The following is a 23,560-nucleotide window of genomic DNA, read 5'->3' on the forward strand; positions in this document are numbered from 1 at the left end:
AAATTTTGAGAAATTTTTAAATAGATTTATAAAATTTTCTGGACATATATATTACACTATGTATTGACTGCTATTATTAGGAATTCCTTAAACTAATTAATATCTTATGATTAATAATTCTGATAAAAATTTTGATATATAATATACTTAAAGTATCTCTAATTATTAATTCTGAAGATAATAGCAACTGAAAGCCAACCATATAAAACAATTAGGTGTTGCAGTTTTTAGTTCAAAATAATTAAATTTCACTTTAAAGAAGACAGACACACAAGGAAAAAAAAAAATAAGACTCAGTTTACTTATTTAATTTTTTTACAATCTAAAACACCATTCCCAATCAAGTAAATGCAAGGAATGCATTTTTCAGAATTATTAAAAGTGAAGGCAACTCTGTATTTAAAATTCTATTTAATTCTATACATAACTTTCAAAGAACGAAAAAATATATAAAACAATCCATTTGTCCAGTTTGCTCTTTTATACACATGGCAGAAATAATTAGAATTATTTTTTTAACAGAAGTGTCACCAACATTCAATTCATAAAGTATGTTTTAAATTTGATGATTTTTAATAAATATTGAATAAAATATTAAAACTTCAATGACAGCAATGAATGAATTAATAGAGGTATTTTCGTATATACATAATAATTATGAAGAAATGCTAATTCCATAGTGCCACAATTTTACATATATGAAGAATAATTTGACAAAAATTTAAAGGGGTGAGGAACAGAAATTTAAATAAGTAACAATATAAATAAGTTAACATGCAAAGAAAAAAAAATGAGCATTCATAATACTGATATTTGTAATTAATAATATGAGCTATCATCAGTTTTAATAGTAGTGATTGATAATTAATACTAATTCATAATACATAATATTGCAAATTAAAGTTCTTGAATATCAGAATTTACAAAGGACAAATAAAAAAAAGCAATGAAAATAATAAAGCTTTCAGCATAATTTATAGTTTTAATGATTTTCTTTAGAAATAAATAGTTTTGATGTAAATATACTTTATATGACAAATAAATAACAATTATAACATTAACACTAACTACCCTGTTTTTGGTATTTCAAAAGAAAAGAATAAAGTTTATTTCAAGACCTACATAACAATACATTAGAAAGTAAAACATTAAGAAGATATATATTTATACTTTTCAAATAAATATGGCAAGAAATTTAGAGATAGATACTATTCTTAAATTTAATTTTCCTCGCTACTAGTCAGATAAATTAGTAGTACAAAATATTTCAAAATTTATTTAAAAGTTTAATTTACGAGAAAGTTTCAGTTCTAATTGCATATCACAAAGTTTAATTAGCTTATATTATGAAGAGCATTTTCCCAAAAAACAGAAACAAATATGAATAAATTAAAGATGCATTTTTTGAGTTGATAGTTAAATATGATTAAGTTTCAACATAATTAAAAAATTTTTTACTTATATAAATCTGCACAGTTGCAAATGAGTTTTTAATGATAAATTATTCATAAATTAAAGAAAATGTAGCAATGGAAATAAATGCAAATTAATTTTTAAAGCATTAATGATCATCTAATTCATTTTATAAATATTCACCAGATAAAAAACATTAAAATCTGTTATATAAATAATTTAAACAGAAAACATGCACATTACAGATTTTGAATGCAGTTTCTTTATAACAATTATAAGAGAACATAAAAACAAATAAAAACTAGATAATTTCATTTAAAAAATTTCAAATTTAATTTTTAAATTTGAAATCTTAGCATCTAAGTTAACTTACAATACATCCAAATATGATTTTAACTCAAATATTAAGTAATAATTTTTTTAAAATTCAAAATTAGGCATTAGAATGAGATTCTTATACGATTACTTTGAAAGCATAAAAATTAATTTTGGAAACTGAGAACCATATTGTAATACATCGATTCCCTCTAAATCTGATAAATACAAAACATTTTTTCCCTTCCAATATTAAAATGAAATTACATCGAACAATATTGTAATACTGAAGAACAATATTGTAATACATTAATTCCCTCTAAATCTGATAAATACAAAACATATTTTTCCCTTCCAATATTAAAATAATGAAATCACATAAAATCAACAGCATGGCACTATATAATCTACATATAGATAAATTTCTAGAAAAACTTTGAAAAGAATAAAATTAAAAACAATTTACTAAGGTCCATAACCACTTACAACAATTTGATTAACAAGAAAGCAATTGATTCAATTAATTTATGATATGTGGAACATTTAATTGCTAACAGATCTTTCCTCCCAAAAATATAGTGCAAACCGTTGGAAAATAAATTTTAGAAAAGATTTGAAGAAAACAATTAAAAATGTGGCAGCAAATTGTTGAAATAATTTAAAAAAATCAGACTAGAAGGGGAAAAATTGTTTCAATGCAGAAAAGAAATAACAATAAAAATAAAAACAACCCAAAGAATATTTAAGTACAAAACCTCTCAATATTTCTCAATAAATATACAATCTCTAATTCATTTTTCTAAAAGCTAAATATATATATATTATTCTCAAGAGAGCTTTATAATAATTGACCTGTACATCTTAATGCAACTTGTGATGTAATTTTTACATGAAACTAATTTTGTGGATGCAGATTAATAATTTATACAATAAATAAATAAACCTAAAATAAAGTTCATTTCAAACATTCTGTAAATTTGGAGAGCCATTCATCATTTGATGCAAACGAACATATCCATTTTTCTTTGGCACAGATGCTGGATACAGTTTGCTTATCACAGTATTATGATGATCATCATCATACTTCAATAGTAGATTCACATCTTCTTTGTGAGCAATATAGGATGGCAAAGAAGCTGCCTTCTTCTTTGCTTGATTAGCATCATATTTAGCCTGCAATGAGCAAACAAAAGAAATTAATAAAAACAAAATACATTATCATAATTTATTTTATCATTTTACTATGATTTCTTCTTATTTCATGCTTTCAATGGCGAAAATGTATAATGATTATGCAATTAAATAAGCATGGTTATGCTTCTCAAGTACCATTTGAGTACAAATTGACTTCATTTTACAGAACAATATAACTAGAAAAGAAATTTATTAGCAAATGAATAGACTCAAAAATATTCAGCTTTTTTTCTCATAAACAGTATGCTGTTTAGCTAGAAAAATACAGGAGTAAGGCAAAAACTGCACATACTTTGTGAGTTTTATTCACAGTTCTTTTTTCTGTTAAAAACAAATTACAATATCCAATAAAAGTCTTTGTATTAACTAAAAAAATGGATATAAAATAATCATAATGACATATGGCTAAAATTAGAATGACACATGAAACACAAATTCAACCCATTCAAATTTCATATGCCAAAATTTTATTCAGATAACAGGTCAGATAAGAATTGGGCAGCTTGGTTAAGGCGATGAGAAATAACTTTTCAATTTCGTGGTTGGTTCCATTATGTTGCTCTTCTGGATTCATCACCAATGGTTGGCACATCTACATGAAGTGATAGCACAAGAATTTCTCATAATTGATAACATTTTGCATCAGTAACAGAGTCAAATTATTTATTGCAGCAACCTGATATTTCATTTCACCTTGATGCTAAGGTAGGATGATATAAAATTACCATGACTGAGCTGCATTTCAAGTTGGACCCTATGACTGTATAGTCTCAACAATTCAGACATTGTTAAGGTTTCTTTCTGGAAACTTATATGATTTGATTTAAAAATTTATTGAATTCAAATATTTTTATTTTAATCCGAATCAAGCATTGCACTTCAAAATTGTAACAGCAATTTCATACAAGCAATTGCACAAAAATTTCTTAGAAGGGAATGAAATTAAAACATAATTCAGTTTGAATTTTCATAATCAATAACAAATAATACACACTGAAAAAAGTATATTTACAAAAATAACAACTCTCAATTTTTTCACATTCAAATTAAAATAATTTTAGCATTCACTGACAAACAATAAGGATTCTGTAACATTTAAGTATTCCACTCACTTTGTTATACAGAAGTACGCCAAATATAGCAAGCATCATTCCGAAGAAATTTACTGCTGTCACTGGATTTCCAAGAACTATGAGTGATACTGCAATAACTGATATTCTTTTTGCAGTATTGCACACAGAATATGTGAGTGGTGACACCAAAGATATCAAACTGAATGCTACTATGTTTTGTGCAAAATTGCATAGGCCATCCGCAAACAATAGGAAATAGATTGTAAATTTGTCCTTTTGTTGAAACTATATAAAGAAAAAAAAATTATGTTAAAAAGTGAAATTAAAAATAATTATATAGAAAATGAAGCCCCCTAAAAAATGATTTTACAGTTTTATTTACCAGATTTTTCTGATCATATAGTAAATTAGTGATTTCCTTTACCTTACACAGCACCAAAGAGAACATACAATTTTTTAAGTATATATTAAAGAAGTTATAGTAGTTGTGTTGAAATAAATAATTTTGAAATTCTGTCCAAGGCAGGATTTTTTTGAAGTCACTAATGTCAAAATTAAAACTATTTTTAAAGGATCAGGATGCAATTCATCACTTACACACTTTTACTTTTATTCTTGAATAACTTTTTATAATAAGGCAAGGAAAAGTTTTAAAATTAATAAAAGTAGGATTAAACAAATTTTACATTGAATTTTTTTAATATAAGAAAATCTATTTGTAGATTTAAGAAAGTATTTTTGAACAATTTATAGCTAAAAAGTTATTTTGATATTCTTTTGCATTTACATAACAACCTTGTAAATATAAAATAAAAATGCAAGAAAGTGCTTTAAATTATATTTTTAATCAGAAAATTGAAAATAAAACCCACAGACAATATCATACAATAACTAACAGGAGTAGTCAGTCTAAAACTTTCTTGCATACTCTAATAAACTTGTGATGTCACAGAATGCTTTACAAGGCAATGACAAACAATAGTTATGAAATATCAACTTTTGGTGTGAATTTAACATTTTTACTGAATATCATATTGTTCTTAGCAATAAATCCCTGGCATGCACTAATAGTATCGGAAAATCAAATCTGTGTTTTAAATATGTTTTTCTCCATTGATTTAAAACAAAATTTAATACAAAATCCCATAGCAAATTTAATATATTTATATTGCAGCATTTTTGAATTACGGCATTTATATGTTTCTGAAAGTACAGACCCATAGATAGTCAATCTGTAGTTGGATTTAGCTAAAAATCTGTTTAGGTGTCTACATATAGATGTTAAATCAGAATTTTTACTGAATATCGATTACATCGCCCTTGGCAATAAATCCCTGGCATGCACTAATAATATCCAAAAATCAAATCTGTGCTTTAAACACCTTTTCCTCCATTGATTGAAACAAAAAATTGACACAAAACTGCACTTATAGTCACAAAATTACATTAGCAAATTTAATATATTTATGTCGCTGCATTTTTGAATTATGGCATTTATATATTTCTGAAAGTACAGACCAAAAGATAGTCAACCTGTCTACATATAGATGTTAAATCTGCATACTAAATTTTATCTATATAACTCTCTTCGTTTTGCAAATATTATGTTAACTTATATTCAAAAGGATAGATAGACTTCCTTGGAATAGATCTTATTCAAAATGACAGAAATCAGCAAATTTGGTAAAAAGACATATTAAATTTCAACCATTTATCTCAAAGCATTTTTTAGTTATCTTTGTCACCAAAAATGTGTTTTTTTTTTAAACTTAGATAAGTCTAAAGTGTGGATATTCTTCAAATTTTTTTACGATTACTATATTTTGTCTATGCTAAATATATGAAAGTAAAAATACAATGAAAGTGAATGAAAGTCAATATAGTGTAAATTTATTTAACAATAAAATTAGTAATATTATTCATATAGTAAATGAAATACAGAAATGTATTTATAGATAACAGATTCAATACAAAAGTGTAGTATTAATAAGACCTTCTCTTATTATTTCATATTTATTTTTGGATCATTAATTATGCATTCATTTGAATTTTAGTAAATAAAATAAATATTTATTTTAATGTCATTTCTACATTGTGCCAAAAAATTATCAATTTTTAAATCTAAAACATAAAATATTAAGATAGTTCCTCATTTAACTTTCTTAAGAGTTAACTGATTCATAAAAATCCTACTTCTAACAACAAAGATCATTCAGAAAATTTTGAAAAACTTAGCACTTCTTTTTTAATATCACATACACACACTGGAAAATCCATCTTTCCAATGGTTTTACAATTATAAAATTCTTTAACTAAAAAATAATACAAATATTAAAAATAAAAATAGCTTACCAAATCATCATCGCGCATAATTTTTCTAAAATCATATATTAGCCAAACTGGCATAAAAAATAGGAAAGCTAGTCTAGCAAGTATATGAAGAAGACGTAAATGATGAATATTGGTTTCACAGAGAACCTGAGAAAATAAAGCATAAAATTTAAAATAGTTATTAAAACTTTTTTAATAAATAAAAATGTTAACAAGATGAATTAATGTAATATTATATGCATATACTCTATATATATAAAAAAAAACTATTCATTTTAAGATTCTAAAACTCTGAATACAATTATACAATCTGAATATAACTATACATGTGTTTCCATGTATCAACATGGAAACACACATGTATAATTATAATATTTACAGTTGGTTTTGAAATTTTCACAATTTAAAATACAGAATGAAAATAAAATATACAATTAAGCTATATAATATACTAAAAAAAATGAACTGCTTTTAATACTCATGAAGAAGGAATACAAAATGATAAGTACAATTCTGAGCTACAGAGATCATTAAGAACAGTATGCATCGAAAATTAAAATGCCACATGGATGGATATTAGAAACGATACTTAAATTGGTTGCAGTTAATTTCATCAAAATCTGAAGATTAAGTAAAGTTGCTTTATCTAGCCAAAGCTCAAAGTTGCTTTATTTACAAAGCTTGTACAATAGCCAAAATGTCCCCATTCTCAACATTTGTATAAATTTTGAATAGTTACACATGCTTACTTTTTCTATGCATAAAATTATCATTTGGACATGCCAGTACATAAACCGAATAATACTTGAAACATATTCTGCAATTACAAACATTCTGAATGTGCTTCTAGCTCACAAATGAAACAATTGTGGCTTGATGCTGTATTTTTGTGTGTGTGTGTGTGTGTGTGTGTAACAAAAATGAATTAATTGTTAATTCCAACAGACTTTAGATGAAATGCACAGCAGCATAATTTATATAAATAATTAAACATTTACCTTTTTGGAAAATGTATGCTGTAGAGAGAAACCCATGGTAGCTAATAATGCACTTATTAAACCAATCATGTCGAAAGATATTTCTGAAGCTGTAGCAATTAACACTCCAATTACAATAGGTATCAGTGAAAGATACACCTGAAAGAAAACAATTTAAAATAGAGTAAAATTGCCAGTTTGTTATATTCTGAACAAAGCAATGGGAGCAATGAATAATTGACATTATTTGAAATAAATACTAAAAAAAAAAAAAAAAAAAAAAAAATCAAGCAAAATACATTACTAATTAACTTTATTTAATTAATTATCCAACCTTTTTTTCAGATTTGCTTCAAAATCCAAATACTTTAAGAATACTTTTATAAAAATATTTAAATGCAATTTATTATACATACTCGTATTCAAAAGATTAATAATAAAAAATAATGAAGAAATAGTTTTGGGAGAGGATACAGACCTTACTTAAAGATACTAAAAAAGTTTTAATCAAAAATTTGTTTTGAACATTATTTTAGTATCCATTATTAGGAACTAAAATTTTATTAAATACACGAAAATTTCAGTGCATTATTTATCTATTAAGAATAAATATAATTTTTAAAATTATTTGAAAATTTAGAATGAGAAAATGTAAAATATAAATTTATGCAGTTTATTAAGATAATATAGCAATTTAAACAGAAACAACAATAACAAAACATTGAAGATATGATTTTTGGGGAGAAAAGAATATTAGGCAATTAAAAAAAAGAGCAAAATACGCTGATCATATATATATATATTGTCATTTATATAGTTAGGCCGTCACAATCAAATTTGAAAATTTTATCAGATTATGAACTTTAACATTCTAATTTACTGGCAAATAATAATTTTGTTTTATTTACATAATACTGAAATAATATATGCAAAGAAATGAAGAGTTCATACACATTTGTAGGCATGTATAATTTTTTGTTTCCATGTAAAAAAAATGAACAAATGCATACAAAAGACTAAGATGTCTTACTAAATAGGATGTTTAATTTTCATTATTTAATATGAATTTCTGAATAAATTTATTATTTAACCCTTTAACATGCATTTTTTTTCATGAAAACGTTTAAACATGAAATGTTTTTTTCATGTTCATTGCTGCGTAGAAGAGTAACCACAAAATTTTAAACGCCCGAGCTGAAATCCGGCTTGCACAAATTTGCCAGCAAATCATACCCAAATCGTACAGGTTTATGCATTAAGTGGTTAATAGAGCATCTGATAAAAAAAATCATTTAAATGCAAAACATTATAAAAATTTATTTTTTTAAAAATAAACATGATTTTAAATAATATTTATAGTTACTTATTTCTTGAGAAACAAATTAAATTTTAAGAATATTATATATTTATAAATGTTTAAGTTCCTCTAACCAATTATTAAGCAAAAAATTCTATTTTTAAAAGAAAATCTTTTCAATGCTTACCTTTGTTGTTTGTTTTTCATTCAATATAATTCTAGAAAGAATAACTGTGAAAAGAGGCATGGTTGCTTTAACTGTAAAGAAATTTTTTTTTAATAATAAATATTTCATATAAAATATTACAGAAAAAAATGTTAAAAGTAAAAAAAAAAAAAAAGTGTTCATCAAGTTTTGATTAAATAAATTAGCATTAATTATTCCATGCAGCCATACCTCTACTTATGCATCATTTAGTCTTTAATTTTTATAGTCTTTAATTTTTAATTGTTTCTTAAACTTATTCATCAATTAAAGAATAGCTATGTAGAACAAATTAAGCAGTAGCTAAAGTTTTTGCAGGATCTTTCGAATTTCTTAATTTCCATGCATCTGTATCTATAACATAGATTAAAAATATTATAATAAAATTTACAGAATAACAATATTTAATATAAATAAGAAGTTGCAAATGGAATTAGATTTTCAAAGCTTTAAAACTTGTAAAAATTACGAAATATTTTATAGCTCTGTTTCGAGGAAGTCAATACCCTACAGGACATCAAGGCATATATTTTAAGAATCGCAGATCTCTCTCTTATTTATCGTACCATAGATATTATTTTCTCCTTTTTATCATCAACATCAAAACAGTTTTATTTTCTTATTCACATGCAAGCTTAAAAAAGGTCAATCCAGAATAAATTCCTGTGAATATGGGACTCATTAAATCCTTTGCACCCTGAAAGAAATTTATTTTTGCAAAAAAGTCAAAAATTATTATTTTTTTTTTGTTTTTGTTTTAATGGCTCCTTTTGTAAAAAAAAAAAAAAAAAAAAAAAACAACCTTATGCTTTATTTAAAATGCATGTAGACAACAAAAAATTAGATTCAAAATAAAGCGCAGCCTCTGAAATTTTCTCTTCATGTAACTTGTGAACAATACTCCTTTTTAAATGAAGAAAAATATTTTGGACCTTTTTGCCTACGAGAGGAAAATTGCAATGACTCAAAAGTTGAAATACACACATGAAGATTATTTAGTACTTCTTGTTGAAAAGCTTAATTGAAAGGACATGTAGTGAAAATTAAGATGATTAACTGACTATTTTTGTCATATATTCTTAGGAAATTTGACAGATATACAGACTTATTCTGACAATAAAATACAACATTGGGAAGAAGAATAATTCACAGTTTAAGACAAATGTTAAGATCCAAATTATGAGTAGCACAAGATGAATAGGCTTTGCATTCTTGCATACCAAGAAATGAATAGTTAAAACTTTCAAAATAATACAGAAGTAAATTTTTGATGTAAGTAACATCAACAGATTACAATGAGAAAGTTAAAAAATTCTTTTCTCCTGCATCAACAAAAATATTATTTGAAAACTTCAGCTGTAATATTTAAAACATCATTACTACAGTTAATTACTACTCATCATATAGATAAGAAACAGACAGGGATTACTTAAAGACAGATGCACAAATAAGGAAAAACTTTTCAGTCTATTAAAAGAAACAGCTGGTCTGACAATTTTTTTATAACATTTTTTTGCATAACATCGCTTGATTAAAAAAAAAACAGCTAAAGAATAATCAATAAAATAAGACACAGTAGATAACTAAGAAAAAATTAACGCTCTGAGTGGTCATAGACAATTTTAATTTTTATATATAATTTTTTTTTTTTTTTTTTTTTACATTTGTTACCCATTGTTGAGCTATTGCAGAATTAATCTTCATAGTTTTTTTGTTGCCTAAATTAGGATTAATACAAATAATATAAAAAAAGCAGAACCTCAAAGAAAATGTATGGGTAATAATATCTTGAGCTTCTATATAACGTTAAAAAAAATTGAAAATGTGGCTATTGTCATATAAATCAAGATTTTCAAAATTATGCACATGGACAAATCACTAGAGTTTATTCTCAAACACATTTAATATACATATTAAACAATTTAAAAATAATATTTAAACAAAAAATAATACTAATAAAAGGCATATCTTGGTCATTTAGATTATCTACAAAATGAAATAATATATTTATCAAAAATTTAAGCTTACTTGACCTACATATAGATAAGACAATTATTATGTTGTCTATAATTTAATTAACCTATACAATTGTATACTACTCCATTATGCAAGTCAGTGAAGAAAACAGTATCATCAGACTTGGCATACTGAAAAAGTATCTCAGATTGATCTATAAAATTAAATATTTTGCTAAGAATATTTAATTTTCACTTACCAGTGTGTGCATAAGATACAGGCACTTTCCAAATACTGACATGAGATGACACAGAAGCAAAAAATTTGCCAAATGCCAAAGGCACAATTAATTTCCAATAGTAAGTCCTATTTATGTCAATAGCAGTTCGAATACCCCAAAGGCTAAATAAAGGTCCAGACAGCACAGTAGCAGTGAGAAGTTGCACCATAGTAACTGTTATTGGATACGGAAAATCATTTAAAACTGTTTTGAGTATTACCCCGTTTCCAGAGCTCACACCATACCAAACGAAACATAACAAAACAACATATAAGATTTCTCTTGCTTGGGAATCGCTTGCCATCTTTTATTTTGAAAATTTATTTCATTTTAACTTACTAAAACTATAAAAAATAAATATTGGAATTATCTAGTATCCTTTGGCTAAAAGATATATAGTTAAAATTTGATAAATTAACAAGAACATTAAATATTAAACTGTGCATCACACGTCACCAACGGGTAGCACAGCTACCATATTTTTAAAAGGCCGTGTTTTACACCAGACGAAAATTTTTTCTGTTTAGCCATGAGAGTTGAGTTGCATTCTGCTGCTTTATGTCAAACATATGTACTAAAATCTACATTTCTTTACATTATAATTTAGATTCACATAATTTTTATGAATCAAAAAATAAATGTGAAATTATTTTAACAGTTAAAAGAGTTATAAAACCTAATTTACCTTCCCCTTTCGTATTTATATAATGAATCTATATATCGATACCCAGTGCAGTTTCGTCATCGTACAACAAGCGCGTTTATTTGTAAATAAAATATTCATCATCCGAAGCTACCGATTAGAGTTTCGTTTTTTTTCTGGTTCAATTTTTCAGTTCGCTGATTTCAGAAACTGTATTTGTTTGGTTATCATTCAGGAACTAACTGTTCTTTCCTTGTTGTTACTGGTAGTGAAAAATGTCTTGTCAATCTAGGATTATTTTTCGATTCCTTCCTTACTTCTTCCATGTACGTGAAGGAAATAATAAACTTTATTTTACTTTTGAAGTAATTATGCCATCTTGTGTGAACTTTTGAGTTTTATGAAAGCAAAAATTTACTAGTGGAAATAAAATTGTCGTTAAATAAGGTGGAATAGAATTGATAATCCAAAGAATTAAAAAAATCATATTATTTGGTTTAACAATAGTTATTCTTAATTTTTTTCACTCTTTAATACCTACATATTCGTAGAGTTATATATATCAACTGTAAATCAAACTGTAAGAGATAAAATTTTTAATAAAATAAAGTATCAAAAACGCTTACTGTTTTACTATTTTTTCCTATTAAATGCACAAATAAGTAATTTTTTAAAATCAAAATTTAATTAATTTATATCAACTTTATAGGGATGCATACGTTTTGTTTATTGTAACTTTTATGAAAAATTTTTAAAAGTAAAAAAAAAAAAAAAAAACGCTCATTGTTTATAAGATTGGTATGCCAATGTGAGACCAATATTTAGATATACTGTTTACTATGACGATAGAATTAAGTTTCAATCTCAGATGCAATTTTTTATAATATAATGACTTTTATATTCTTGTAATTGATATCTACTATTTTTTGATTAATAAAATATATGTTGTAGGAGGCATTTATGATTTGCTTATATAACCTTTTACATTTAATGGTTTTATATTTTCTATGAATATGTAATGTATATTTGTTAAGTACATTTGAGGGAAATTAAGTTGTATTGATTGTTTCTTAAGTTGGATTTATGTAAACATTTAAAATAAAATAATATGTGTTTTTGTATTTTTATTTTTTAAGATAGAAGGGTAATATGTTCATTCTTTAAAAATGTCAACACTTTTTATGTTCTCTTTAAAATGATCTTTTACATAAATTATATATATATTTTTAAATTTCAGAAGGTTAAGAACATTTATGATTCAGAGTTTTTTTTAAAGAAATCAATTTATTATCAATCATATTACTTTAATCTATTTGATGATACTAAATTTATTTTTAATCTTTTCTCTTTTTTAGAAATGCATGGAACATAGAGCAAAATGCTCTTCCTAGATAAAAATAATCAAAATGAAATTTTTTACATCAATGTTGTGATTCATCTGCATTATCTGAAAGCATAATGAAGAAAAGTAAGCTTTTCTCTATAGCATGCTGTTTTAGCATGTGTGTTTTAGCAATCCAAATATTGATTTTACGAAGACTTCTTCAAAAGGTAATTTAATAATTATCCAGGTAAAAGTAATCTATTTTTAATTAAATGTTTATAAATTTCTATATGAAAAATTATTACTTTAATTTTAAAATGATAATTCAAATTGAGTGTATATAAGAAATTATTTGACAATGATGGTAGTAAATGTCATGATACTTCCGTGTTAATGTTGCAAAATGAGCTCCATAAAAAGTAAATAACTCTTGTTTTAAATATAGAGTTATACTGACCAAAACATTATGCAAGAAACTTCATTGATTGAAGACGTTTCAAATTAAATTTTACTCAAATATATAAATTACTTTTTAAGCAAACTCAATGATGCAGATTTAAAAAAGTGTTTGCAAGTGTTTTTATAATTGGCTGTTTTAATTAACAAGAACTTTAGGACATATTCTTTATTATAGGCAGACTAATTTCCATCCTAATGTATTGTTTGAAATGCACTTCTGTAAATTTAAATTAGAAATTTTGATCTGGTTTGATAATACACTCATTGTATCAAGTGCATCTTTTTTTTTTTTTTTAATGGTGATGGTCTAGTAAATCTATTCTAAATCACTAAAAATCAAGCAATGGAATCAAATAGTGATGTATGAAGCATGTATTTTTAAAAATACAAATATATATGTATATAGATTAGAATAGGATCTTACTCAGGATGATCTAAAAAAAGCCTAATAATACATCATGTACTTTTCCTTTTTCTGTTCTACCCAAGTTGGTATTCATTGTAATTGTAAATGTTATTATTTATTTAAATGAATTTATTTCATGTATACTATTATGAAATATACTTCATTATGAAATTTGTCTTCCAGACATTATAATAAAATAATCTTGCTGAAATATTTAGGCAAACAATAAGTGCATTATTATAAAAGTTTAATCCTTGTTTGTAGCTTTACAAGTTAGCATTGTTCCCATTTTGTTCTGTTAGAAAACATTTTTTTTTAAAAAATATTTTGTAAAATTTTGTTCTTCTTATTTTAATTTTAGGAAGTGAAGGAAAAAAAAGTTGATTTTGCTCATGTAAGTGATAATTTTTGCATTTTATTTTAATCAGTTTTTTTTATTTTGTTTCTTAAGTATTTACAAGATTAATGACATATGAACATTTATTTTGATACTTACATATAATTTTTTAAATTTTTTTTATGTACTGTAAAAGCTTTAATATTGGTATCAATGTATACATTACAAATAATTAAACATACCCTCTAAACATGTACTTTTCTTTTTTTAGGTGTTCATATCAAAAGTGTTGAATCTGTCCTTTAAGCACAGTGTGCCATTGTTTCTAACTGATCCTAAACTCTTCAAACGAATTCAAAATGGTAGTGAAGAAGAGCTCAAAAGTTGTCATTTTCTTTGTCCTTCCCAGAAAGTTCTTCATCTAGCCACTATTGGTCCTTTGTCTACACAGATGCAGAAAGTATTTCATATTTATATATAATATTAATTTTGTAATAATTTTAAGAGATGCATGGAATTTTTGTCTTCAGACATTTATTTGGGCTGCATTCATTGACAGTTTTGAAGAAGTTTTCATTGCTTCTAATAACTATTGCATATACATTAAAATTTATTTTATATATTCTCATAAAAATTAAACTTTAAAATAAAAATAATATTCCTTCTTGTAAATCTTAAAAATATCTAGATTAGTATATCTTAGCATAACTTTTTTTCAAGGTTACTTTCCAATTTTTTTGACCATATTTATTTTTGCAAATCAGTAGTATAATGCTACTTAATTTACTTAATTATTTGAATATTTAATATTGTTTTATCTGTTTTTCTATATTCTTTAAATATTATGATATTAGTATGCCTAATAACTTCTTTCATTCAGAAGTTTTCATAGAAGAAGTATTTCTAATTTCTTTCTTGTTTATATTTTTCTTTAAAGATAAAATAGGTATAGAATTATCAAAATAGTTTAAATGTAATTTAAAGAGAATTTTTTTTTTCTTTTTAAATACATATAAACAAGTAAATATTCAGTTTCAGTATTGTATTCTTATTTTCTTTGCCTACTGAAAATATTTTTTTGTCATATGAAACTAGTGCAAAAACTTATGTATCATGAAACAATTTATTAACATAAATTTTTCAAACTATTTAAAAGTTTTCTCCAGTATAGTATGTACTTATATTTACAATATTCTCTAACATATCCAGAATTTATTAATTTTTTTAAAACACAAATAAAACATATTAAAATGATAAATGAAAATAATATACTTGAAAATAGAATCTTATTTATCAACAGAGTTAGGTGGCTGAACAATCACTAATATTTCTCAAAATAAATGAAAAAAAGAACACAAATCAACATGCAAATACTTTTATATTTGCAATGTTAGAGGCAATACAAAGAATTATGACTTCATAAATAGTAGAATTTTGTACATAAAAGTTTTTGTTTACTTTCTATTCTTATAAAATATCATGTTTTAAATCTTAAAATTTTTATATATTATTGAATTTTTTAAATAAAATTTTACAATTAATAACTGTGGATAATTAAGAGTTTACTGTAGTTAATTTTTAATTTAATCTCCTTTTGTTAAAGCGAATTTTTGTAATTATGAACAAGATAAGAATTTATATAATTAATTTATAACAGTAAAATATGATTTTGAGGTTTTCAAAAATTTCATGACATGCATAACTTTGTGTATATAAGATATTTTGGAATTTCACATCCTTTCTCTGTAATGGGTAAGTTTGGAAAAATGGTACTTTTTCTCCTAATCAAAATTCAAAAAGGGGATTTTAATCTCATCAAAATAATCTAATTGTATAGTAGTAGCTTTTGTTAATAAAACAATTTTGCAATTTAACTTTTTTCCCCTTCTTTTTTTTAAAAAGATGGCATTTATGGAAGCTATAGAAGGGGAAGGATTCAAAACAAGGCAGTTTTCTGGTTCCGATCCAGTCCTTTTACAACATGGCCTGAATTCTCCTATTCCTCTTCATTATATAATTTCTGATGAGTTTACTACTATTCACATTTCTGTTTTCTATGAAAGACCTGCAAAATTCTGGTGGGCTGGCGGATATTATCCTAATGATAAAGAATTACACGATTTGTATGAGCTTGGAATAAGAAATGAGGATTTTCAAATGATCAGTAAACCTGCTGCATTTGACAAGTAAGTGCTCTAAAATATATGCTATAAACATTTAAAAATTATATTCTTTTTAGTCGTCAGTTAAAAACATTTCATGTCTTACAGCTATGGTTTTAAAAACTTCAGTGGTTACCAACAGCTTTTTATAGTGATTGAAAACAAGTCGAATTATTTTAGATTCTGATTTCCTTATAAAATATATTTTTGTAATTTATGAAAATATAGCTTAAAATTATTTTGTTATTTTGAGGGCATTATTTAATGCTTGTTTTTATATTCTTTTTATTAATTATTGAATAGGTACTAGCATACACTTATTTATATTAATATGAAGTTATCAATTGAAAAATTGCTCAAAATATGAATAATCCATGAGCATTTAATATAAAAATTAATTTTCTTAACAAACAATATTTTTTACTACAGTTTGAATCAGATATTTTGAAATAATAATAGCAATATGAAACCATCAAGAATTTTGAAAAATACTTTGACAACTGAAATAACATAATATTAAAATTTTAGACATATTAAGTTTTTTTATCTTCTGTATTATAAACTGCAAAAAAAAACAAAAAAAAAAAACCGTACTGTGTTATCAGCTTTGTAATGAAGATTATATAATTGTTGTATGTATTTATTTTCATTTTTATATTTATTATTTTTATTCTATCATTTGTTTCTGGATTGTATTTTCCAATTAAATCTGCATATTCAATTCCATCCCCCCCCCCCGCTTTCTAATTCAAATAACAGTTGAAAAGGAAATTTATATCTTTTTTTATTTATGAATTTTTTAATGAATGATTATGCTAACAAAATTGTAATTATTATTGCATAATTTTTTGCAGAGTTGAAATTCATTCAGCTGCTATTGGTAAGGTGAAAATCTTTGTTCCTGTGCAGCAAGAAATATTTTTGAATTATCCAGAAAACACACATTTTATTGAATGTAACTACACTCAAGCTAGACATTTCCATGAAAGATTTGGAAGGGATGAGAGTGATGAAGCTGAAGTATTTCGCTCTAAGGCTTTCAAGATGTTATCCAAGGCCAAGATATTATTAGATCATTTGAAAGTTCCCTTCTGGTTGAGCAGTGGAACATGTCTAGGTATACAAAACAATCTTATTTAGAGTAATTATTTTTTTGTTCCTGTGCAAGATTTTTCCTTTATAATTGCATGTGTTAATTTTGTTAGATAAAGCTAACATGCTAGTAAAAATTATGTTTATATTTATAAAAGCTAAAGTTCTGAATTTCTTTGTCTATTTATTATGATGATGATTCATCTTTAATTTCTTCTATAAGTTTCAATATAATCAATCTCATGAAAATGCATTAAATATAAGCTTTGACTTTATTTAAAATTTTCATATTTTCATTTGTTTCTTGGGAATGCCTATTTACACAATTAATCCAGAAAGAGAATATAATTCTAGTTTCTATGTAAATATTTAGGTTTCTTGGAAATTGTTTTGCTATAGAACATTTTTTTCCCTTGAAAAGTTACTGCTTACTCAAAAATGGATTTAAAAAAATGGTGTTGAAAAATTGCTTATTTAAAAATGGAATTAAGAATATTAACATTGATTATTGACTTTATCCATTATTAATCTTTAAAGGAATTTGCTGCAAAATAACTTGTTGTATTTATTCTAAATGTAAGGAAATGATTTCTGACAAGCAGTTTTTATTTCATTTAGTAGCTAAGCATTTTTTGTAGCAGTGAAAGCAATTTTTAGATAATTTTTAATCAATATTTATTTATTTTTAAAATATTATGTACTGATATACCTAATCTCATTTGAGATGAAAATATTTTCATATTTTTTATCAGTCAAAAATTTATTCCTGAATTAATTGGCATAAAACCTTTACTGGGCCAATTATTTTTGATCAAAGTTTGCAATACAAGAATGTACTTATAATTAAGTTACAGTTATCCACTTTCAATCAGTTGCTGATTATTATACAGTGTAAATGTCATTTTCAAGAAATCTATTGAATATTAGCACTTTTAATGGAATGCCAAAGTAAATAAGCTAATTAAGAAACAACAACAACTAATATGAATAGTAGTTGCTCAAAACAACTTTTAAGTCTTATGAATTAGTAGAGTGAATATTTACAATAAAGAATCAATTTATTTGTTGTTGTCGTACAATAAAGAATTAATTAATGTATTATTTGTTGGAGGTAAGGTGGAGAGCTTGAATTAGCACAGCTGAAATCAAGTTTCAGTGTAATAACATTGTATTAATAAGGCACTTAAGTGAGATTTTAGAAATGCAAAGATGAGATATTTGAGTTTGTTCAATGAATTTATTTTATAAAAAGCTGTTTTGTGGTTAGCCCATTTTTATATTGAATTATATACACAAAAGTAAGTTTAAAAAGTTTAAGTAAGACAAAAAGCATTTCTTTGATTTTGACATTAGTCTTTCCATTGCAGTCTTCTAAATTGAATTGATGTGCATTCAATTCATCAATTTAATGCCTTCTCATTGCCTAATTATAAACTTGATTTTCCTATGCTCATTAAAAGATGTATAGCAAAATTAAGATGCCAAAAAATCCAATTGTTGTAATGTATTTTATAACAATTTTTCTCTATTAGTAACTAATTCTTCTTAAATTAAAACAATCAATATTTATTTGGTGGTAAATGTTTCCTGCAATTCTGATTTTCAAAGTTATTGAGCTTGCTTTTCTTTATTCAGTTGCATGGTGTGATATAAAATATCCAAATGGATGCATGTAATAAGTAATTAAAATAAAATGTAATGTTGTGATTCAAGGTTTTTGTTTCTATTTTAATCAAGTATGGCATTATCTATTATATTTTTTAAAGGTGCAATTGGAATAACCTTTTTTGATTGTAAGTTCAATATCTCTTACTATAAAATTAGTTTTTCTGTCTTGTTAAATTTTCTTTCCTTTTGGTGAAAGAATGGGCATTAGTCATTATCTTTACTTTTTGATAATAAACTTCTCAACCTTCAAAAATGCTACTTTTTGGTTTTATCCAGTTATGAAGTTTGTAGCATGCAAATGCATCATTAAAGGCTTTCATGGTATTTAATACAGTTGCTTTTGTAAAGTATGAGATGAGATTAATTTCAAATCATATTTAAATAAATAATGTGCAGCATATGGGTAACTTTTTTAAATAGTGATCCTTCAATGCTCAATATAAATGTAAAATAGAAATTCCAGTTTTTGTTCAATGATATATTTTATATATTATGAATATTTTATTGCAAAATTTCTTCCTAATAAGTAATATTTATATATTTTTGCAGGTTTTTACAGAGAATGTGGTTTTATTTCATACAGTAAAGATGTAGATATTGGAATTTGGATCAAAGATTATAAACCTGAAATAATATCAGCTTTCTCAACTCATGACTTACCCTTAACTCATTCATTTGGTAAAGTGAGTAAAAACAAATGTATTTTTACTGATTAAGAGAATTTACCTTTTAGAAATTTGAGTATAAAGATTTTAGCCTAAAATTTTACTTTGTTGAATTCTATGAATCTAATGAGGAACTATTGTAATGAAATTGAATTTAGATATGTTAAATTATTTTTGTAAATTTTATTTGTTTGATTTAATGTAATTATTATAAGATTGGAATTTTGGAATTATTTTTAAACTATTGCTTGCTTATTTTATATTAAATTATCTAATCGTTAAAATTTTTTATGTTTATGTTTTTGACAGGTTGAAGATAGCTTTGAACTGTCGTTTAGAGATAATGATTTGAAGTTAGACATATTTTTCTTTTATGAAGAAGAAACTTATGTGTGGAATGGTGGAACTCAGGCCAGAACTGGAAAAAAATTTAAGTTAGTTGCTATCATGATAATATTAAAATAATAATATCTTGGGATAATATAAATAGCTTGATGTTTAAGTGATAACATCTTGATAAAAAAGTAAATTTTTTTAAAAAAAATTTGTAATTGAGACCAAAATAAGCACATGATGTTACATGTAAATATCATACCAGATAACTATTTCTTTGCTTAATATTATTTTGAAGCTATGCAACTAGTTTTGAATAGATAGAATTTACAAATTTTCGATCTTATTTTCTTTTAAGTTAAAAAGAGGGGGGGGGGGGGAGGGTGGAAATTCAATTTTGCTATAAAATTTTGCTTTTTTTTTTCCTCCCAAATGTTATTTCAACGTTTATTTGACCAGAGTTATATAGGATAGTTGTTATGTATTATAGTGAAATTAAATATTTTATTAGAATCTAAAAAAAAAAAATGAGATTTTTTTCACATATTTAAAATATCACATATTAAAAAAGTATTTGTCTCTTGTTGATTTTTAAGAGATAAGACATAAAAATATTTGTCTCTTGTGTCAAATATGTTGAATTATTTATTAGACAGGGCTAGACAGGAAAAATTATAATTTTTCTGTCCATAAAAACCATGATACAGAATACATAAAGCAAATATATGCATGAAGATTATAATTACTGAATAAATATTATTGTTGAATTATTGTGAATTTGGTTTTCTTATGAAGTAAACTTTTCCATCATTGTAATATATGCTAAAATTGTACCTCTGTATATAAATATGTTTATTTTGGAGTTGGTTTTCTTTCAATTCATATACTTTTACAATTTAAAGATTTATTTATTGTTTTCATTGCTTTGTATGTGATGTTATATTAACTTGATATTCAATGTGACTATTTCACTTAAAAAAAATATTTCCATTTTGGAGATATTAATTCTTTCAAGTTATTTTATGATTTTATAATGAACTTATATGCAAATTGTATATTATTGAACTATATCTTATAGTTATAGGACTTATATGTATGTTATAGAACTGTAATAAGCATCTGAGATTAATTTCATTTTTCTTTTCTTAACATTAGACATTTTCTTTCGAAACGTCTGTAAAGGCAGAATATTGCATACCACTGCAGGATTATATTATGATCATATATCATTTTAAATTAAAATAACTTTAAAAGTACATTTGAAAATGCAGCTTAAAAATTGCTGAATATTTATCATTGTAATTCTTAATCCGCACATCCCTTTATACATTTACATGCTAAAAATGGCTTCTTTTTCCTTTTCTCTTTTTTTTTAAATAGTTAAAAATAAAATAATTTTAATTCTGTTAGTAACTGGGGTGGTATTAGGATGTACACAATAGAGAGTGATGGTTTGTCTGATAGAGGGACGGAGTATAATGATGATCCTCCCAAATTTTTGCCAGATTTTTCTGTAGTTAAATAGTCTGTTGTGGGATCAAGATATAATAATCTGTAGAAAAATTCTTGTCCTTTGTTGCCTATTATTCTAATTGTGCACACTTCAAAAGAAATAATTACCTCCACCATTGAGTTATTCTCAAATCATGTGATTATGTTTTTTTAATTAAAGCTATTTTAAATTTAATCATACTTGCAAAAAACATAGAAATAGGAGATTATAAAAGAAGGTTGGTTTGCTATTTTAATATTTTTCTTTTGTACTATTTTATGATGCCTCTGACTATATTAAAATATTTTTGCATTTAGGATTCAAATATTTATAAAAAAATTATGAAAATTATAATTTTTCTATTATTGGAAAATATTAGTTAAAATGAAGCTTAAAGGATGTTAAATTACATGGGGAAAACAGAATATAACTTCTAAAACATTTTTAATCAAGCACTCTTCAATTATTATGACTTAATGTGTAAACTCCATAAATACAGTGTTTATGAACATGCAATGATTTTCTTGTATAATAATAATAATATATAATAATTCATTTCCTTAGGTATGTGTTTCCAAAATTTCAGTTATGTTGGACTGAATTTTTAGAGATGAAAGTCAGAGTACCTTGTCAGACTGAAGAGTATATAAAGGCAAATTATGGTCCAAAATGGTTTGAACCAGTTAAGGTCTGGGATTGGAAAAGTAGTCCTCCAAATGTTTTAGAAAATGGACAGTGGCCTTTTGAAGAATGGCCTGAAGTTATACAGTTACTTCCTTTACCTGAACAAAATTAAATGACCAGTTTTTAGTATTTTAACCCTTTAAAGGGCCATTTTTTTCTAGTCATATTATGTTAAAATATTTTTAGGCTTGAAATTAGAATAAGAAAAGGAATTAATTTAGCTTATTAGATAAATTTAATTTGATTAATTAATTAATTTGGTTAATTAATAATTAAGTAACAAATCAAGACACATCATTTTGTCTGAGATAAAGAACTGAAGCATCTAAGTGTCTGACTTACTAAAAAAAATTGTCAGAACTTATGCCAACCTACATAATTTCATACAAAGATTGATAAATTTGGTGGGAAGCATACTTCCCACAGCCCTAGAAAGGGTTAAAATGGAGGTATTATAACAGAGAATATCATTATTTCGTTTAGAAGTTCTAAGTCAAATAATGTTCTAAAGTCTTGATCTATATTGTTGATGTTTTTGCTACTGTGGCAAAATGCCATGTATCTAGTTTCTGTCTTTAATTTTGAATTCATGAAACATGAATTTTGTCCTAATTCATGTTTAGGAGAAATCTTGAGATTTTTTAACTTTTGTGAATTCTTATTACATGGTTTCAAAAATGAAATGAGTTATACTTTAAAAATTCAATTTTGAAAATTTAACAAACCTTTTTATCAGCAGGTTGTTGTATTTTCTTTTAAATATATACTGTTTTGATATGTTAGAATAATTTCATCTGCATAAAAAATATTGTAGTATAATCTTTTTTCACTTCACTGATAAATAATACTGATAACTTTAAAATTATATAAGTGAAACATAATATTTTACAATACTGGCAAAAATATAAATAAATTAAATATTTGGTTTTCTATTTTTTGAAGTATTTAGTTTCATTATTGAAACACTTTGTGTTTTAATTAATGAATTTTGCATTAACACAATTTGTGAACAATTTAAAAGTAATTGTCAGGTTAAATTACATTGTTTAATAAGCTTCTAATGATAGGAGTTTAAAACAATTATTAAAGCTCATGCCATATCTGCTAGTCTTTTGCTTTGATTGAAGGAAATAATTTATTCTCATCTTTTTTATATAGGAAAGATTTATATATGTATCAAATGTGTTTTATGAATTATATTATGTGGATGAAAATGCATTCATTCAAAGTGTGACAAAAACATTTGATCCCATT

General features: G+C 24.6%; 2 protein-coding genes across 3 annotated transcripts; one reads left to right on the forward strand and one right to left on the reverse strand.

The window, feature by feature from the left end:
- Nucleotides 1-276: 276 nt before the first annotated feature.
- LOC129961799 (solute carrier family 35 member E1 homolog) lies at nt 277-11,536 on the reverse strand. Its single transcript, XM_056075367.1, has 6 exons — nt 11,021-11,536; nt 8,788-8,858; nt 7,325-7,462; nt 6,348-6,473; nt 4,035-4,280; nt 277-2,901 (listed from the first exon to the last, which is right to left on the reverse strand). The coding sequence occupies exons 1-6, from the start codon at nt 11,343-11,345 to the stop codon at nt 2,689-2,691; spliced, it is 1,119 nt and encodes a 372-aa protein (XP_055931342.1). The 5' UTR covers nt 11,346-11,536; the 3' UTR covers nt 277-2,688.
- Nucleotides 11,537-11,833: 297 nt separating this feature from the next.
- LOC129960152 (ribitol-5-phosphate transferase FKTN-like) lies at nt 11,834-23,164 on the forward strand. Of its 2 annotated transcripts, none has more exons than XM_056073350.1 (9): nt 11,834-12,049; nt 13,040-13,235; nt 14,235-14,267; nt 14,482-14,670; nt 16,113-16,396; nt 17,227-17,489; nt 19,682-19,815; nt 20,107-20,231; nt 22,187-23,164. In XM_056073350.1, the coding sequence occupies exons 2-9, from the start codon at nt 13,143-13,145 to the stop codon at nt 22,416-22,418; spliced, it is 1,353 nt and encodes a 450-aa protein (XP_055929325.1). In that variant the 5' UTR covers nt 11,834-12,049; nt 13,040-13,142; the 3' UTR covers nt 22,419-23,164. The 2 variants fall into 2 exon arrangements, with proteins under 2 accessions (XP_055929325.1, XP_055929317.1); XM_056073342.1 differs by having other exon boundaries at nt 11,834-12,010.
- The last annotated feature ends 396 nt before the right edge of the window (nt 23,165-23,560 follow it).

Source organism: Argiope bruennichi, chromosome 2 (genome assembly GCF_947563725.1).
Source record: "Argiope bruennichi chromosome 2, qqArgBrue1.1, whole genome shotgun sequence".
Taxonomy (NCBI): Eukaryota; Metazoa; Arthropoda; class Arachnida; order Araneae; family Araneidae; genus Argiope; species Argiope bruennichi.

What these genes read in the sequence shown, in the direction of transcription:
- LOC129961799 (XM_056075367.1), bottom strand. Translation starts at nt 11,345, where the DNA reads ATGGCAAGCGATTCCCAAGCAAGAGAAATCTTATATGTTGTTTTGTTA. An exon ending in TGTATCTTATGCACACACTG is followed by an intron (nt 8,859 to 11,020) that starts GTAAGTGAAAAT and finishes ATTTCTTTACAG; the next exon opens with TTAAAGCAACCATGCCTCTT. An exon ending in ATGAAAAACAAACAACAAAG is followed by an intron (nt 7,463 to 8,787) that starts GTAAGCATTGAA and finishes GTTTTCTTTCAG; the next exon opens with GTGTATCTTTCACTGATACC.
- LOC129960152 (XM_056073350.1), top strand. Translation starts at nt 13,143, where the DNA reads ATGAAGAAAAGTAAGCTTTTCTCTATAGCATGCTGTTTTAGCATGTGT. An exon ending in AAAAAGTTGATTTTGCTCAT is followed by an intron (nt 14,268 to 14,481) that starts GTAAGTGATAAT and finishes TTCTTTTTTTAG; the next exon opens with GTGTTCATATCAAAAGTGTT. An exon ending in AAACCTGCTGCATTTGACAA is followed by an intron (nt 16,397 to 17,226) that starts GTAAGTGCTCTA and finishes AATTTTTTGCAG; the next exon opens with AGTTGAAATTCATTCAGCTG.